Here is a 17,951-nt window from a genome sequence, read left to right on the forward strand (position 1 = left end):
GGGATGGAGTCACATGAGGGGGCTCAGGGAGCAGGGGCTGGGATCGCTGCACTAAGCAGGGATAATGAAGCTCTCCCAGCATGCAAGTTCTTATCATGCTTCCTCCTGGGAAGCTGTGCCGTGCAGGCAGGGAAGCAAAGCAAACAAATGAAAGTCACGAGGAGTATTCATCTGTGCTCCAGAGAGGGGGGTCTGCCATAAGCAGGAGCTTCAGGGTTAATAGGCTTTGCTGGACTCAGCCCCCCAAAAGCTCATCTTAATCCTCCTTCTCTTTGGTGCCACCTGCCGCCAGTAATTAGCTCTCCATTAATTTGCTCCAGAAGAAGGTCAGGGGCACCTCCTGGAAGAGAGATTTTGCTTTCAGAAGGAACCAAGAGTCAGCCTCAGCCCCTTGTCCTGTAGGGGCTGGCCCCAAGGCTGCCGTATCTCCCTGGGGATGAGCTGGGGCACAAGAAAATCCCAGTGGCCTCGAAGCATCTGCTGCCCCTTGGGGCAGACCCATTGCTGGGGGAGAGCAGGGTCCTGCTGGCTGCAGGTGGCTCTGGGGAGGATCACCAGCACCCTGTCCAGTAAAACCAGGTGGTTCCCTCTCCCTCCTACCTAGCAACATTTTAGGAAGCAGCTGGCCAAGGAGCTGCCCTCTGAGCTATGGGTGCCTTGCTCTCCGTCTCTTCATTGGGGTCCTCTCAGCATAGCTGGGTTTTGCGTTTGGCAGCTGTGCCCAAGAAGCTCTGCTCACACACACGTGCGGCTCGGCACACACTCACTTTCCCAGGCAGGTGTGTTGCTTTTTCAAGCCAAGTTTGGGGAGGCTTGAAGAAGAGAATGTCAAAATAAGAGTGTTGTTTTTTTGTTTTGCTTTGTTTTTTCTTTTCAGGCTTTGAGAGACTTCTGTGCTGTTTTAGTGGGGAAAACGAGGGCCTTCAGCAGGGAACTCTGAACTCAAGTGGTGCAGGGTGCGCACCCTGTCAAGGAGAGATGCAGAGAGCACAGGATTTAAAGCAGGGAAATGATAGCATTTATCAGATCGTCATTCTCTTGTCACGTTTCTTATCCTGCTTTGTCTTGTTCAGGCAATAATTCAAAATAATCCCTCCATATACAGTTGCTTTCAAGGTCGGACTTAAATTTCCTACTATTAGCTGCTGTGAGCATCATCTGTGCCTGGCCTCCAGCCGCTAACGAGCTGTGGTGCTCCCAGCATTGGTGTGGCCACCTCGGGAGGTGAGCAGCAACCTGCAGGCCCCTTGTGGCAGGCTGGGAAGCATCCAAAGGAGCTTCTGAGTGGGTGATGAAGTGTCCCTGCAGCTCTGTTACCTTCAGTCCCCTGCTCTCATGAGGAGGGGATCTGACCCTGGGCTTGCTGCTCATCTCCCGTGCCCCTACCCTGCTGGGGGATCTCAGGCTGCCTGAAAACAGTCACAAAATGTATTGTTTTCATGCAGCTAACCCTGGGGATGTTGAAGAAGGAGGGTGTGATCACAAGCAGTACCTAAAGGCTTGCTTAGCAGTACCAAAATGCTCCTTGCCTGCCCGCTCGGGGCAAAACGCAGGGCTGTGAGGGGACCTGTGGTGGCATTATCCGTGGAGCATCGCAGAGCAGAGTAGTTCAGCTGGAAGAGACCTTCAGAGATCATGGAGTCAAACTGCCTGACCACATCAGGGCTAGCCAAAAGTTAGAGCATAACGATGAGGGTGTTATCCAAATGCTTCTTTGACACTGACAGGCACGGGGCATCAACCGCCTTGCCAGGAAGCCTGTTCCAGTGTTTTGACCACCCTCACGGTAAAGAAATTTTTCCTTATGTTCCATTTGTCCAATCTTGGGACTCCTGAATGTACAGTTGGTTCGGGTGGGCCTCACTTTGGTACAAATTTCCTTTTTTTTTTTTTTTTTAGTGGGCTTCAGTCCTTTCTCCAGGTGACACTGCTTTAAATGATAAGCTGGCATGGGGGAATGCAGGGATCCTCAGTTTTGAGTTTAGCTCCTGTTCTGTACTCTGCCAGTTCCTTACAATTGTTCCAGTGCAAGGCAATACCCCAGAACTGCTTTTCTGGGATTCAGTACAAACTCCTTACAACCCAATGGGATTCTCTTCTGCAGGGGAAGTAGGGATCACTTCCCAGACGAACCAAAGCCTTAGCAGTTTGGACTTCATTATGAGCAAGCCTCTGAAGAGCTCAGGGACTTGGTGCTGTGGGCACGCATGTGTCCATATGCTGGCTACAGGTGTGCGCCTTCAGCGCCGACAGAGCTCTTGGTGCTTCGGGATAGCCCTGAGAGAGAGCGCCAGGCTGGGCGCCAGTAATCCCAGTAAATTTAATTTCCCAGTGGAATTTAATCGTAAAGGTTTTCAACTCTGAAAGCTCCTTGTGTGTGTCTGAAGATGAGCGAGGGCAGGTTTGGGCCTAGTTGCTGTGGCAGCGGGGGTGTCGATTGCGGTGCGTTCACCACAGGCCTCGGCGGTGGGAGCGCTGCAGGCCGTGTGGTGAGCGGGGTGTGCCAGCTCCGTGCTTCGGGGGTCACTTGGGACGGGCGAGACGTGCTGGCCCTCATCCCTCTGTGCAGACACACGTCGTGCTCGGCCACCTCGTCTCTGCCTTGGTGGGGAGGCGAGCTTGTGGCCTGTTGTGGTTGCTGCTCCTCGTCCCTTCACCCCCAGCCTGCAGATCACCGCTCGCTGTCCGGACTGCTCTGCGGCCCCTCTGCACCTCACGGGCTGCCGCTTCTGCTGTGGGCAGATGTTTCTTCTCCTGCCCGGCAGGAGGTGGTAGGCTTACACAAGGTCTGACCCCTTCTTCTCGTCTGCCCCTCTCCCTTCCAGCAAATGAAAGAACAAGCAAAGAGCTTGTCCTCGGAAATCAAGCAGATAGATCTGGACGTTAACCGCACCTTCCGAAACCACATCATGTTTCGGGATCGCTACGGAGTGAAGTGAGTACCGCTTTTGAGGCTTCAAACACCTCTACGGGTATTGGTAAGTTGGCTGCATTGGGGCTGGGTTGAGAGCTGGCCAGGATGGCCTCCAGCCCTGGGGCTGGGAGCAGCTCACAGGAGAGCGGAACCACCTCTGCCTGCCCCAAAAACCACAGGCACAAGGTGAGGCTTGGGCCGCAGGCGTTGAGTTCAGCTGCTGAGTCTCTCTTTTCGGGCAGGTCCCTGCTGAACCATGTTCAGCACCATTTCTGGGGCCTGTTGTGGTGCCTCAGCCCCCAGATATGCTTGGGCTGGAGTTGCAGAAGGCCTGGTTTGGGGTGGTGGGGTGGGTCCGTACGGAGCAGGACGCAGTGTACACGGCCTCTGCAGTGCATGAGTTTGGAGAGGTTTGGAAAAATGGCTTCGTCACTTGGGTGAGCCACACGTGGCTGACCTAGGCAGACACGTGGTATGCAAGGAGGTCTGCGCTGCATACCTATTCATTGGTGACTCCCTTAGCAAGGAGGGAAGGGAGAAAGGAAAAAACTACTAATAAAAAGGTGACAGCATTCCCCCTGGGATTAAAACACTTGCTGCCTCAGAGGCCTCCAGACGACTAAAAAGCCACCACCGCCACTCCAAACTTGATGAACGGGTGTGTTGAGCACTGTTTGTGTGGGCAGTTCATTTTAGTGTCCTTCTTCTTTCTCCCCAGGCAACAGGCTCTGTTCCACGTCTTGTCGGCATACTCTGTTTATAACACCGTAAGTAGTAAGTTAGTCCAGTTAAAGTGAAAAGCACTGTCCTGATACGTGTATATATAGATCTGGCAGGTGTGTATATGTCAGGCAGAGGCAATCCCAGCTGGAGTCCTACTGCTGGTTTGTACAGACTGCTGCAAGGCTCGCAGGCTGAATAAGCGCAGGTTTCTTCACCCAGCAGTTTCATTCCCTTGTTTGTTTTTTCACCCGGTAAAACGACGCCTCATAGATTTGGTTTGAGCAAGTGCCAGCACAAAACAAGGAATTACTCTTTGGCTTTCCACAAGACTGCTCTCCTGGCAGAGGGCTTGTCTGCCCATCATGTTCCTGACTTGTCATATGCTGAATAGCATCCTTGTTGAAAATGCTGGTTTGTGACAGCAAACCAGTCACTTTTAGCAGTAGGCAGAACAGTCCTAAATTAGCTGCTGAATGCACTGCCTCCATCCACAGGGGGTCACAGCTACCCCAGGAGGCACAGGTGACTCAGGGTGGCAGTCAAAGGAACAAAGACCCTGCCTTCCCTTGTGCTGCTGACTGGATAAAGGCTTACCAGATTGATTTAATTTTTAACTACTTAAGTGCTTCCATGGCTGAAGGAGTCCCAGGTAGCATTGGAGCCACGTGCTGTTGGGCATCCCCTCCCGTATTCCCAGAATAGCTGTGGGCACCACTAAGGGGCTGGCTTGTGGCTGCTCGAGCCCATTTCTTTTCATCACCAGTAGGTGTTGGTGAGGCTGGTGGCAGTGGGGTGGGCTGGGTCCAGTCCACTGCAGAAGCAGCTGCCTGCTAACTTACCCCCCAGCTTTGGCTCTTTGGCATCGTTAGAATCTTGCATAAACATTCGGAAGGTGCTGTTCAGCAGATGACGCAAACCCAAAAGGCTTTTCAAAGGCCTGGGTCAGAGCTTGGCTCTTGACTTAGGCTGGGAGAAAGAGGGAGAAGTGCTTTGCGTGCTGGTTTTAACCATCGTGTGGAGGCGCCTGGAGATTTTAAAGCCTTGCAGGTGGGACGCTGTAGACCATATGGCAGACTCTGTAGACATATGGGAACTGTAAACTTGAGAATAAACAGTAAAGACCTGGAAATGGGACAGACCTTGAAATAGGACTGGGAGGCACAGGCAGCCTGAGCTGCTCCCAGCCATCCTGGCATAGCAGCATCAACAGCACGGGTCCGGAGGGGACCAGGATCTGTGCTGCCCCATCCCCTGGGTCCTCCTCGTGTGCACCTTTTTGCCAGCAACAAAATCACTGGGATCTGACGGGGTTGCATGGAGAACCACAAGTGGCGTGCGAGCACGTGTGCCCCTTTGGCTCTTGCAGGAGGTGAGCTACTGCCAAGGGATGAGTCAGATCGCAGCCATCCTGCTGATGTACTTGAACGAAGAGGATGCATTTTGGGCACTGGCACAGCTGCTGACCAACCAGAAGCACGCAATGCATGGTAAGGATGAGAGGGATGCAGGCAGCAACACTCCCTGTGGAGGCTTGCTGAGAGGAGGCTGGAGGCCACTGTTTAATTTGGTCAGGAGAGCCTTGCTTCTCCTTAGGTACTCGTTTTAAAGCAGGTAAAGCTTAATTACATGCCGTCATGAACAGAGTACAGAGCTGAACTCCACTCCAGGCAGACAGGTTCATCAAAGAATGTGGTTTATCGGTACCGGCCTCTAATACTCAGTAATTAACGCTGTTGCAGTGGTGATATCTTCCCTCCAAAGTGCCTTGCCCTTGGCAATCCATTAATTTAAGCTTACAAGTTTTTAAAAAGCCTAACAGAAGTACATCCAAGAGCACCACATAATGCTGGTTTTTGTACGCCATGAGCTACGTGCCCTTACGTTTTTATGAAGATGCAATTCCACCAAATGGGCTGTATTATTTTTCTTCAACCACATGAAAGTTCCTTTGATCTTACTTGTGGTTAGAAGTCATCTGTGCAGAGAGGATTATTTTAGAAGCGGAGGGCTAGCCCTTATGGTTTGATAACTCTGGATGGCTTCTGTGAAGGAGCCCCGACAGAGCCTGCTCCGGGTCTGGCCATGCTTTTATGCTCTCTACTAAAGCACTGCTTTATCTGTGATCCTGGGATCTCAGGGCTAGATAGCCTGCTGGAGGTTTGATAAGGCGTGCACCGGGGGCTTGTCAAGTGCATCTCCTTCCAGATTGCAAGCTTGTGTTGTACCTACACTGGTACGGACACGCAGGGAATGTGCAAAACCAGGCTGCCCCTGTGACCGCTCTCTCCCAGAGCTCTTCTAATTTTTTCCTCTCTTGTCTTTTCTCCTGTAGGTTTTTTCATTCCCGGGTTCCCGAAGCTGCAGAGATTTCAAGCTCATCATGAGCAGATTTTAAGCAAACTGTTCCCAAAACTGAAGAAGCACATGGTATCTCTTTGTTATCAGTCTTCCCATACTAATGTTGCATTTTAATGCCAAAGCAATTAGTGTAACGTTCTGCCAAATACATGCACAACTAAGCGTATTTCTAACTGTATGGCTGCTTCAGCCACACAGAGGCAAGTGTTTATTAAGTTGTTTTTCCCATGAATCTTGCTCAGGGGAGTGGCTGTCGTTTGCTTGCTGTTTATCATTAGTGCAGGGACTGCTAAAATTGGAAGGCTTCCTGAGCAGAGCCAGGCAGGAGGGCTTAGAGACTGCAGCAGAAGGAGCCGTGGCGTACAGCAGTGAGGCCACACCGCCTTACTAGACCGGCTGCGAAGCCCAAAGTGCCGTGCTGGAATGTCTGGAGTTTTACTTGAATAATTATTAGCCCCGAGTGCTTTCATTTAACGCTTCCCTGCCCTGCTTTGCTGCTTGAAAGGCAGGAGAATCCCTCCCGATTCTGGAGCAGCATGAGATGTGCTGCGTGTTTCCGTGGCTCGCCGTGTCCAGTTGTGTTTCTCCAGCAGCTGGCACGAGCCCATCTGGTGGATGGAGGGGTGTCTGCAGGATGCATCGACTGCAGTCCAATGGCTCGGTGACTGTTTTGCAACACCTGCTCCCTTTTTTCCCCCCTCTCCTCCCCCTTTGCATTTGCTTTAGACATTCGGTATTCAGTGGCCAGACTGCTGAAGGCTTCTTATGCTCCCAGGGGGCTCGGTGGCAGGGCTCCAGGAAAAGCCGTTTATATTGCCATCGTCTGAAACAGCTCCTGCTTAGTGCTACGAGCCAGCCTTGGCCGTGTCGAGGACACAGAGCCAGGACAGGTTTTCACTTCATTATAGCCACTGGGGGTAGGGGGGAGAACGGGAGTAACTCAAATCCTAGCCAGCAAGCACAAAAATGCCTTCATTAAGAGACTCCGGTGGTCAGTAGGTGCCAGTAGTGGTGGTTTCCTGGCTGGAGAGCGCAGTGTGCTCCCTGTCAGGTGGGACAACTATTTGCTTGCCTGGGGTGTCCATGCCGGTGATTTGCCTGTGTGCTCTGTAGCAGTCCTAGAAAGCATTTCCCCCTAATGAACAGCTGTCTGCAGCTGATTTGGGTTTTTTAACACTTGGCAAGAGGCACGGCTCCCTCTCCAGTGCCTCTGCCCTGGCAGAAGGTGTAGCTGCCGGGGAAGTGGAGTTACTAGGTGGGGGCAGCGGGGAGCGAGCAATGGCTTGGCCGTGCAGGTGCGGATTTGCCGGTGGGATGCCTGGGCTTCCTCGTTTCTGTGGTGCTCTGAGAGGCTGGGCTGGGAATTGCTATGGAAACACAACTGGTAATCTCATGGGTTTGGTTCCTGTGAGGTTTTTGTAAATCCCTGGGGTGGAGATTAGGCCAGAAAAGCTTCTCTTAGACGTCCCTCCCCATGGCTGAAGCCTGGCTGCAGACTTTACTCAGTGAATAAAGAACCGGAGCGGGGCTTCAGTGCTGGCATTTAAAGCAGGGGCCTTTGTGTGAGAGGCAAGAAGCCTGACAAGCCACAGCCAGAACCTGCACCCAGACCCCAGTGTCAATAAATCACCCAACCCACCCCCAGTAAGCCCCGCAAATCGCTCGAGCTGCCCACAGCCTGCCTGCTGAAACACGGGTCTCTGTTTGTTGTCTCGTCCTAGGACAAGGAGCAGATGACAACGGGGATTTACACGACCAAGTGGTTCCTGCAGTGTTTCATTGACCGGGTGAGGACCCCGTGGGCTGTGTCCTTCTCTGCCACCTGCTCGCACGCTGAACCCGCTTGGTTTTTCTACTAGTGAATTGGGAGGAAGTATCATAATTTTAAGATGGTTTTAATAATATATAAGGTGGGATGTTATGCATGCTCTCAGAAGGCAGGAAATTCAACAAGGGAGAAGCTAAGAATAACTGCCTGTCATTCATGGTGGATGACAAGCAAACTCCGACAGCCCCGCTGCAAATAGCAGCTGGGAGCTGGTCCTGCAGCAGTGCTGGGAGCCCCACAGCTCGGAGAGCTGCTTCTCCTGCCCACTGGCACTGCTGTGGCCGTGCAGAGGCAATTAGCCTCACTTTGGCTCTGGAAACGTGTATGGAGAAGAAGAGCTCGAGGCACAAACCCGAACAAATTGCGCTGCAGCAGTTGCACACGAATGAGCAGGCTGTGCACTGGAGACATATGAAAGCATGAGAAAATTACCCTGATTTGTCCAAGGCTAATTTGGCAAGCCCAAGCCAAAACTACCTTATTTTTAGGGGCAGCCTTGTGCTGGCATACGTGAGCATGAGATGGAGGCTGGCTAATACTTAGTACATCTGTGCATCCGCAGTCTCAATTTTCTGCTTCCCTGTCTCCTATAAAACAGAGGGCAGTCTCTTCTTGGGATTGATCTCAGGCGTGGACGTGCACTGCCTTCCTTGTCACTGAAAGCTGTACAAAATGCAGCCACCTGAGTTTCTTAGAATCACAGAATCACCAAGGTTAGGAAAGACCTTCCAGGTCACCAAGTCCAACCATCAAAAGCCAGGAAGTTTAACTTTAAACCAAAACCTTAGATGATAAAATACGTTTTTGTATTATAGACGAGTTCCAGATACCTCACCGGGGTGCATGTTTTGGTGCGAGGGGACGTAGCCGTGCCGCTAACCTCTGCATTGCAATCCCGCAGCCGAGTGCTGCTGCCTTGGTGCTAACGGGCTGGGTTTGTTTGTGTTTGGAACAGACGCCCTTCACCCTCACCTTGCGGCTCTGGGACATCTACATCCTGGAAGGAGAGCGGGTGCTGACGGCCATGGCCTACACCATTCTCAAGCTGCACAAAAGTAAGTGCCCGGCGCGGTGGGGAGGCGGCGAGCCCCGTGGGCAGCACGGGGATGAGCTGCCACGTAGCCGCCAGCCCGGGAACAGGGTTTGGTGCTCAGCTCAGGTTAGCCCAAGCCAGTGCTGCCATCCAAAGGCAGTTTTTTGTCTCCAGCTGGAGCGTCTTCCTGCGCAGTCGCCACCTTCAGAAAGCTTGAGTTTTGACAGCAAAACCGAGGCGAAGGCTGCTGGAGGTGGCTCACCCTGAACTTTTGTCACCAGTCTGCGTGGGCATGGAGCACCCAAAAGAAAGCAGATTTTAACGCGTGGTCCTGAGCTTGCTGTCCTTTACAACTGTCAAAACTAATTCTGGAAGCAAGCAGGCACCCTGAGCTTAGCTACTGCTTGTTTATTGTGGAATCGAGTTGTCAAAAGAAGGGTGATATGCTTCTAAAATGACCAAAACCTGGTTTTCATACATAATGTCAAGGTAGCGACATTTCTGTCGATACCTTTTGGACTTCGAGGTGAGCTGATGAGCTTCTCTAGAAAGTCAGAAACTGCTCCCACCTACCACCAGGCCTTGCTTTGCAGCCCTGAGAGGTTGTGAGATCCTAAAACTGGGACAGAGAGATGCTGATACTGCGAACTGGGCACTTGTGGGCCTGCAGACAGGCAGTCAGACTGCAGACAGTCTGCTTCTGCAGACAGCCACCCTGCCCTTCCTTCCGTTGAATTAAGAACATACTGCCCCGAAATAAATCTGAAAGCATCGAGTTGGTTTGCAAAGACAGCGTGGGTCGGGTCGGCAGCGCTGCCTGCGGGCATGGGTGGAGGCAGCTCTTGGGTCTGGGCCTGTCTCGTGGAGCTTTTCCTCCTCCTAGAGGCATTGGTGAGAACTTCTAGAAACGGCCCCAAGCTTGTGTCCTGGCCTCCCCCATCACCTACCAGCCCCTGCGTTGTGCTGTTCTCACCGCCAGGAAGGCGGGTAAGAGGAGGGGCAGCACACCCAGCCCTGAGCAGCAGCAGGAGAGGGGCCAGCACCTTCAGACCCCAGCACAGAAAGGGCAGCACAACCCCTGGCTCGAAGGGTTTCACGTCTGACCCAGACAAACCAGAGCACAGCAGCTTGTTCTGCTTCCCGAAACAGAGCCCCGGGGTGTGCCACTGCTCTCACCCAGCTGGGTTTTGTGCCCTTCCCCAGAGCGCTTGCTGAAGATGACGCTGGAAGACCTGCGGGAGTTTCTGCAGGAGAAAATTGCCGCTTCGCTGCAGTATGAGGACGATGCTGTCATCGAGCAGCTGCAGGTGTCGATGAGCGAGCTGCGCAAGATGAAGTTTGACCTCCCCCCGCCAGGTGGGCAGAGCCCCCAGCCCCCCGACCCCTTGCTGCCATCTCCCCGTGGCCTCCGGGGGCTGCGACCCTCAAGAGAGGGGTGGCCAGCAGCTCGGCTCAGCCACTGCCTTCTCCTTAGCCCTGGTCCCGCTGCGTGCTCCTCCTGGTGCCGCTGTTAGCGGGGGGAAACGGGGCCTTGGGAATGATGGGGGCAGAGCGGGACGCTGCTGGGGGGGCGCTCTATTTATTTAATGTTTATTTTTCAGTTTGACTATTTTATTTCTAACTTTTTATTGCTTTTCCATTTTTATTTATTGCTTTATTTTTAATATTTCTCATTTAATGTTAATATACGTATTTGATTCCAACTTTTATTTTAATCCCTCTTTTACGTCATTTATTCTTTCCCCTGTCTCCCTTCCCTCCAACGCAGCGAAGCCCGAGGAGTTCCCACGCAAACCCCTGGGCCTGGAGCTCTCCCTCAACCCGGTGGCCGTGAAGGCCAACGCGGCGGCCAACGGCCAGAACGGGCTGCTGGGCGAGCGGCCTCCGGACAGGGACGCCACGCAGCCTCCACCCCACAGAGGGCCTCCAGGAGGGACAGCCACCGGCACCGCAGTGGCCGCCAGGACTCCCGAGCAGCTGGGCAGCGACGCCACCGAAGCGGCCGACGGACGCTTGCATCCCCCCCGGTGCGATGGCGAGGTGGAGGTTCCCGAGGCCGTGCAGCAGCAGCCTCCTCCGCCAAGAGGCGAGGCTCCGGCTTTCCCCACCGGCCAGGAGGCCGCTGCGGTGAGCGGAGAGCCTGCCTCGCACGGCAACCCCCGGAGACCTCGGGGGGAGCACGAGGAGAGCCCCGTGCTGCTCGCCGCCGGCCGCACGAGCAGAGCTGCCTCACCGGCACGGCCTGGAGGCCCGCAGCCTCTGCCCCAGCGCGAGTCGCCCAGCCCTGCTCCCTCCCCGCACGGCTCCGTGGACTCGCTGCACGACCCCAGCGCCTCATCCGGGACTGCGCCAGCCGGGGAGGCTTTGGCACCCGAGCAGCTTTCCAACACAGACAGCTCACTGAGGCGGCCGGATCCTGCTGCGCGTGGTCTGCCAGAGGTGGAGCAGGCGTCTTCCCCGCGCGGGGAGGAAGAGGAGGCAGTGGATGCCCTCCCTCCTCCTCTGCCGGCTCAGCACGAGGACTTCCCCAAGGCTGAGCAGTGCGGAGCAGTGCTGCTGACCCAGACAGACTCGAGGAGCTCGGTACCCAAGTCCGCGTCCACGGGCGAGCTCGCCAGCCTGCAGCAGGGCGCGGGCGCAGCGGAAGGACTGGGCTCGGCCGCGCGCCCCCCGCACAGGCAGCCGGGCGGCAGCGTGCCCCTCTTGGCGGAGACCCCGGGGCGCCCCTTCCAGCGGGGAACAGAGGGGAACAGCCCCTACGCCGTCGTAAAAACCACCACTCCCCTGCACGTGGCCCACGCCACGGAGCAAGACTTGTTGAACAGAAAGCAGGTGGCGCTGCCCTTGCCCGAGGCCGGCCGGCCCCTGGCTGCCACCTCCCAGCTGCCTCCTGCCGCCTCCGCCCCGGCGGCAGCGGCTGCCCAGGAGGGCGCCCAGAAACCATTCAATGCACTGAAAGCGCCGCGGCCGCCCCTCAGCCCCAAACCAAAATTATCCCTGCAGGTTGCCAAATCCCTCTCCGAGAACAGCTTCGGCTCAGCCTCTCCTCCCCCCACAAAGCTCCCCAAATCGGTGACGTTTTAGCGGGGTGCGCGGGGAGGTGAGGGAGAGGGGCTGGAGCGGCACTGGTCCCGCGATGCCCTCGGCATCGCCCGTGGAGCCGTGCTTCGGTACGAGAGCCCGGGGCAGCCGGAGCTCCAGGAGCCGCCACCAAACTCCGTCTTGGTTTGCACCCGTGGTTTCTTTCCTATGGACAGAAGTGCTTTAATATCGGGTCGCTCGACGGAACTTGCCAAGCCCCGGGACGCGCAGGGAGGTGAACTCGTGGGCTTTGTTGCTCTCCTGCCTGTCTCCTGAGCTCTAGTGGTGGGTCTGTGGACACAAAGCAGCGGAGTCCGAAATATTTAGCAAGAGAGGCTTTCCTCCCAACTGCCCCATCCGTCTGGCCAACGGCGTTTCTATTCCTGTAGCAATAGACCTTCATTTCTTTTTCCAGACCCGCGGGAGGCAGCAGCCCCCGGGACGGGGCCGCGGCACGCCTGCTCAGCAGTCTATGCAATTCCCCGCCGCTCCTGGCGAGGGGCCCTTCCCGCCTCCCCCTGCCGATGTTCTCCTGGAGGGGAGGCGTTGGCAGCCGGGGCAGGTGAGCCCCTGGGCCTGGGGGGGCTCCGAGCAGCGCCCCCGCAGCGGGTGCCAGGCAGGGCCGTTCTGGTTCAAGTTCTCGAGGGGGCAAGGACAGCGGGGAGGGTCGAGCCGGGCGTGCTGGGAGGCTGCTGAGTGGCCTTTCCCTCGTGGGCGCGGGGCAGCGAGCAGGCTCGCTGCCTCAAACCAGCTGAAGGGGCAGAGGGGCGGCTGCTGCCCTGCTGAACCTGGCGAGGTGTGCGCTGGTAGCTAGTCCCAGCGCCCGAGCTGAAGCCTGCTGCTGCTCTGAGCAGGTGAAGTTTCAGGGTGGAAATGCTGTAGAAGTTAGGACAGGCGAGCACGTCGCCCAGAAACCTTGGGTCAGCCCTTCTGGTTTAGCCTAGCCAGAAACTGCTGCCTGAGGAAGGAAAACCTGGGCACGGAGGGGGGGAGATGATGCTCCAGAGTTCCCACTTGCTCTTCACACGGGGGAAGTCCTGGTGGCCTGTCCATCTCCTCCCCTTCCCCGTGACCACTCGGGATCCAAGCCGATCCTCGCCTCCAGCTCCTCTTTCCCAGCAGCTCTTCCCAGCCCAGGGGGCTGTGGGCACGCACCCTACAAAGGAACGGGGCCAAACTCGTGTTTGCAGCCCTCAGCAGCTGCCTCACCCCTCCAGGCAAGGAGGAGGCTTGAGGAAGGCAGCAGGCAGTGAACTCGAGTCCAAACGTGCTGTATTTTTTGCTGCTTTCCTAAGGCGGTGGCCGCAGATGCCACCTTTTGGACAGCAGGTGGGACCGCTGGCCTGCAAACCCGGGCACGAGCTCCCTCGAAGTCTCAGCAGACCTCGCAGACTGGTTTTCATCCTTTAGGCTGCTTCAGGAACGTAGCCTGAGCCAAAGCCTGCCTGGAAGCCCAGCAGAAAACACCCCCTGAATGCCTCTGGGGGCGGTGATCAGGTTTTTGTGTATGTGTGCGCGCGCGTGTTTGTGCTAGCAGGTAGGAGCAGGTGCTCCCCGGCTGTGGATGTGGTCAGCCAGGCCACAGCGCCCACAACTCCTCCGGAACCCCCTGCTCTGTCGGGGACCCCATCTTCTGCCTTGGCTGAGTCTCCAAACCCGCCTGCCCTCCCTCTGGGGGGGGCAGGATGAGCCTGGAGCTACCTTGCGGGGGTGCTGGGAGAGGGGTTAGCTCGTCAGTTGATGTTTGGGAGGCGCTTTGAAGAGAAGTGCTGTGCGAATGCTCCGTGTTGGGATTTTTGAGACACCACAGGTCATTTTTAGGGTAAAGGTGCTCAAACTGGTTTTAAGTTAGAGTATGTTCTTCAGTAACTGTGCAGCCGTGAAACCCAGTTGTGTGTTACAATACCTGGGCAGTATTTCAGGGCAGGAACCCGCTGCCTTTTGCTAGGAGCCGTACCCCGCTGGCCTCTGCAGCCCCAAGGAAAGCAAGGAGAAGCAGCCGAGGGCTGCCCCAGCTTGCTTTCTGTCCTCAGAGCACGCAGAGGTGCGCTTATGTGCAGGTAAGGCCTGGGCCCCTCGTTTCTGACAGCCCTCGCCCGTCGGTGTGCGCGCCCCGGTGCACGTCTGCGACCTTTTGCAGTATTCACGTTGAAAAGCTGATTTTAGGGAGCTGGCGCTGCGCGGCACCGCTGCACAAGCTACCAAGCACTGGGGTTTCCCTGCCCTCCGAGCCCCCCGGCTGTAACAGAGCCGTGCAGCAGGCTCTCCAGACATCCCCAAGCCGGGGGCAGCCACCAGCGGGGTTCGGGGACCTTTGGGCCAGGCTCGCTGCTCCCACCGGTGCCCCCTGCAGCAGGAAGGCAGGTTGGGGTAGGGGGCAAGCAGCGGCCGTCCCCACAACGTCCCCTGCTGGGTTCAGCCTGGCTCACTTGACCCTGCCACCACCGAGGCAGCTCTTCCCCAGCCTGCAGCCCCTGTCTGAGGAGCACCTTCAGCAGGCGGGCAGCTTAGCAGCTTCTCTGCCTCTCGTTGCAGATGTGGCAGGTCTGCTCCCTGCTGTGACCTGTCTTAGGGCACCCGCTGCTCCTAAAAGGGCGCTGTTTTACAAGGCCCCCTCCTTTTCTCTCCAGTTCCTCCTCAGGCAGCCAGAAAGAGCTCAGCAGCAGCGGCAACGCTTTGCCCCTGCCCCCGGCTCCCAAACCAGCCTCAAGCCCATAGCGAAGCCAGTGGGACTGCGAGCAAACTCAGGAAAGGGCTCCCAGCTCCGTGCCCTGCCAGCCCCGGGGTGGCTGCCACCGCCTGGCGGCCAGGCCAAGCCCCGGGGGCTGCGTTTTGTTCCCTAACTGAGCACTTTGAGCAGCAGCACCAGGGCTGGGCACGGGCCCCGTCCTTCCACGGGCAGCTGGAGGCCGGGGGGGGGGTCTCCTGCGTGCACTTTGCTAGCCCTGCGACCATCGGCTTTTATTTGAATTGCTATTCTTGTTTACAGCGTGGAACGCTTCCTCCTCCGTGACTCCTCCTAATGTATTATAATTATTACTGAAAAACTATTTTTATGTCTGTGCTTTTTTTTTCTGTTTTTTTTTTTTTTTTTGTAAGGAAGTTTTTTTGGGGGGGAGAAAAAAAAAAGTCAATCATTCCTTTCTACTCTGATCCCAACAGACTGTACATAGTATTCAATGCTGTGTTTTACATGGTTGTAATGACGATGGTTAAAGAAGTTTAGCATAAAACCTGTCTCTCTGCGACCTTTCTTGCGGCAGCGAAGCCCCGGCTGGCTTTCAGCTCGGTCCTGTCCCGCGGCGCGAGCCAGGTGCCGGCTGGGAGGGCCAGGCTCGCACGCGGCAGCGCTGGGATGGAAAACCGCTCCGGTTTTGGGTCGGGCTCGGTGTTTCCCTGACGTGAGCACAAGTGGGAGCTTCCGTGCGCGCAGATGGCGGAGACATTTGGCTGGAGCAGATGTCCTGGCTGACAGCAGCGTGGTGAAAGCATCCTGGCTTGTCCTGGCCTTGCGCCTCCCTCCTGAGTCAACAGCCCCAGGGCCTGAGCAAAGCATTACCAGCAGCGGAGGCCAGAAACCCGCTCTTTTCTGTGTAAAGCCTTCCTGTCCCGGCTCGCTGAGCTGACAAGGAGCGCGTCCTGCTTCAGCCCCCGGCACTGCCCCGCCGCTGGCGGCCAGGAGCCCTGCCCCGGCTCCGTTTCAGCACGGTCAGTGCCAGCCCCGGGGCCGGGAGGGTTTGCCTGGACGCGCTGCAGCTGCCTTCTGCGTCAGGGCTGAGTCACACTCCTGGCGCTCACGGGGCGTGAGGTGGTGCCCTCGCAGCTCAGCACCCTTGGGGGAAGCTGCGGGGGGCTGGCACCGCTCGCACACGCCACCCCCTTCAGGTCCTGCGCTTCCTGCGCTCAGATGCCCACGGCGCTTTGTGCTTTGGGGGTGTCAAGGTCGTGCGGCAAAGGGTTGTGGGCTTTTCTGGGGCTTTGCTGCCCAAAGAGGAGGCCGCTGGGGCTAAGAAACACCCGGAGAGACCAGGCCTGACTGGAAGGACTGCAGTTTTTTCTTTTTTTTTTTTTTTGGCCTTCGTTTTGCTGGCATGGAGCGGGGTGAGGTGGCCTGGCTGCTCAGCACCTCATCGCCTGCCCCTTGCGGTCCTCCAAACAAGCCACGCTCTGTGCTTCCAGCACCAGCTCCTGCCTGAAGATGGCAAAGGGGAAGGGAAAAGCAACAGCAGAGCAACAGTGCCTGGGAGCTGCAAGCCGGTTTTGTCGGGTGATTCAGCTGTGATCCTCCTGGAAACCCAGCCCTTCTCCATCTGATATCAGGGGAGATGAAGCAAGCTGCTCCACTCCCCAGCAGAAGTGGCACTGAAGTACTGCTCGGGACGGAAAGGTCTGCAGCAGGGGCTGCAGCCCAGCAGAGAAAGGTCTTCTGCTCCTCCTGACCCAGCCGAGCTGCAAGTGGGGAGGTGAGGCCAGCATTGAGCCTGGCCAAAAGGGTTGCTCTGGAAACCTCAGCATTTCAGCTGCCCCCTCACCTGCCAGGTCTCCCCTCAGCACCAAGGTGTTGCTGCCAGCTCCTGCAAACCTCAGCTGAACCCAGACCCCGTTAAAGCCTTCGGCAAGCACTGTGAACCCACCTGGTTTGGAGTTACCGCTTCTGTTGGCTTAGGAAAACGCTTCTGTTGCAGCCTTCACGTACCAAAAGGCACGAGACCCGCTCCAGCACCTAATCAGCATCATTAAGGATTTGTAGGCAATTACGTTGGTTGACTCAGCTGCGATCTTGCTGGAACCCCCAGCCTCCCCGTAACAGGGTGTGGGTTATGGATGATGTGGGAGAGGTTTATACATCAGTCCCGAGACACCCAAACCTGGCCAGACCAAACCAGAACTCCTCAGCTGTTCCGTCATACGAGCCCAGGTTCAAAGCAGGCACTCCTCCATCCCGGGAGGTGCAGCCTCACCAGACAACCAGCACCAAGCCGCCTGCAGCCGTCTCAGCTGCTTGTCCTGGGGCCTCGGCAGCTCCCGAGGTGCATACCTGCAGCATCCAGCCACACGGGCTCTGGCTACAGATCCCTGACCAGTACCTGGCAGCCAGCAGAGTTCTGAAAAAGCAAGGATTGGATAAGGGGTATTTTATGACTTTACAGAAATTGCTGAGAAATAAATGAGTTTACCAGAACCAGAGAGCATTTCTCAGCTTGGAGGTAAACAGACAGGGCCTTCTCATTTTCAGCAGAATGAGGGACTCCCTGTGATGGCAGCCATCAGACAAGGAACTTGTGATAGAGCCCAGTGGTGACCTTGGAGGCCACAGAAATGGCCAATATCCAGCCAAGAGCAATAACGACCAAGCAAAATGTGTTGCTGGAGCAGTCAGACAAAGCTGCCGCTCATCTGGTTCCCCACCCCTGCATCTGGCGGCACTCAGGAAGCACCAAGTTTCGTTACCCTTGTGCCACGCGACCTGCATCCCACCGGGCACCACCGAAATAGCCCTGTGATTCAGAGAGGCCAGCAGCAGCACTAAAAGCTTTGTGAATGACACCCTGTGCTGAGCACGTGCCCCTGAGGAGCCCCTCCAAGTCTCCCCTCTCCCTCTGTGGATGGAAGCAGTGACTCACGGTACAGCATTCATTTGGATTCAGCTCCTGGATGCTCATTAGCATCGAGTGATCATAATGAACTAAGTTGCCTTGTGCATTCAGGCTCTCTTAAAGCACAGCCCATTGCTTTCACATCCTCTACATCCTCTCTGCTCTTCTGTCAGCACCTCTAAACTGAGCATTTTTATTTCAGCCTGATTTCCTGCGGCAGCAAGGCCAGCACCTGGCCTCTGTGGGCATCCCCTCCCTCACCTGGGCAGGTCCCTGGCCTGAGAACTTTTTAACTTGTTAGCTTATTTGAGTTAAACCTGGCAGAAGGATAGAGGTCACAAAAGTAATTAAGCTCCTTAATTAAGTAATTAAGCTTCATAAAATAATTCATTTGAGTTACAAGAAAGCGGGGCTGTG

At 56.1% G+C, this 17,951-nt stretch overlaps 1 protein-coding gene across 7 annotated transcripts in view; it reads left to right on the forward strand.

Moving 5' to 3' along the window:
* The window catches only part of LOC106038775 (USP6 N-terminal-like protein), an 80,247-nt gene extending 65,073 nt beyond the window's left edge, over nucleotides 1–15,174 (forward strand). For all 7 annotated transcript variants that reach the window (XM_066997999.1, XM_048059711.2, XM_048059709.2 and 4 more), the window contains 8 exons: nucleotides 2,826–2,935; nucleotides 3,633–3,681; nucleotides 5,004–5,124; nucleotides 5,970–6,064; nucleotides 7,717–7,782; nucleotides 8,779–8,878; nucleotides 10,060–10,212; nucleotides 10,625–15,174. In XM_066997999.1, the coding sequence (XP_066854100.1) occupies nucleotides 2,826–2,935; nucleotides 3,633–3,681; nucleotides 5,004–5,124; nucleotides 5,970–6,064; nucleotides 7,717–7,782; nucleotides 8,779–8,878; nucleotides 10,060–10,212; nucleotides 10,625–11,940 (2,010 nt within the window). In that variant the 3' untranslated portion in view covers nucleotides 11,941–15,174. The remainder of the gene's footprint in view (nucleotides 1–2,825; nucleotides 2,936–3,632; nucleotides 3,682–5,003; nucleotides 5,125–5,969; nucleotides 6,065–7,716; nucleotides 7,783–8,778; nucleotides 8,879–10,059; nucleotides 10,213–10,624) is intronic.
* The last annotated feature ends 2,777 nt before the right edge of the window (nucleotides 15,175–17,951 follow it).

This window comes from Anser cygnoides, chromosome 5, assembly GCF_040182565.1.
Source record: "Anser cygnoides isolate HZ-2024a breed goose chromosome 5, Taihu_goose_T2T_genome, whole genome shotgun sequence".
Taxonomy (NCBI): Eukaryota; Metazoa; Chordata; class Aves; order Anseriformes; family Anatidae; genus Anser; species Anser cygnoides.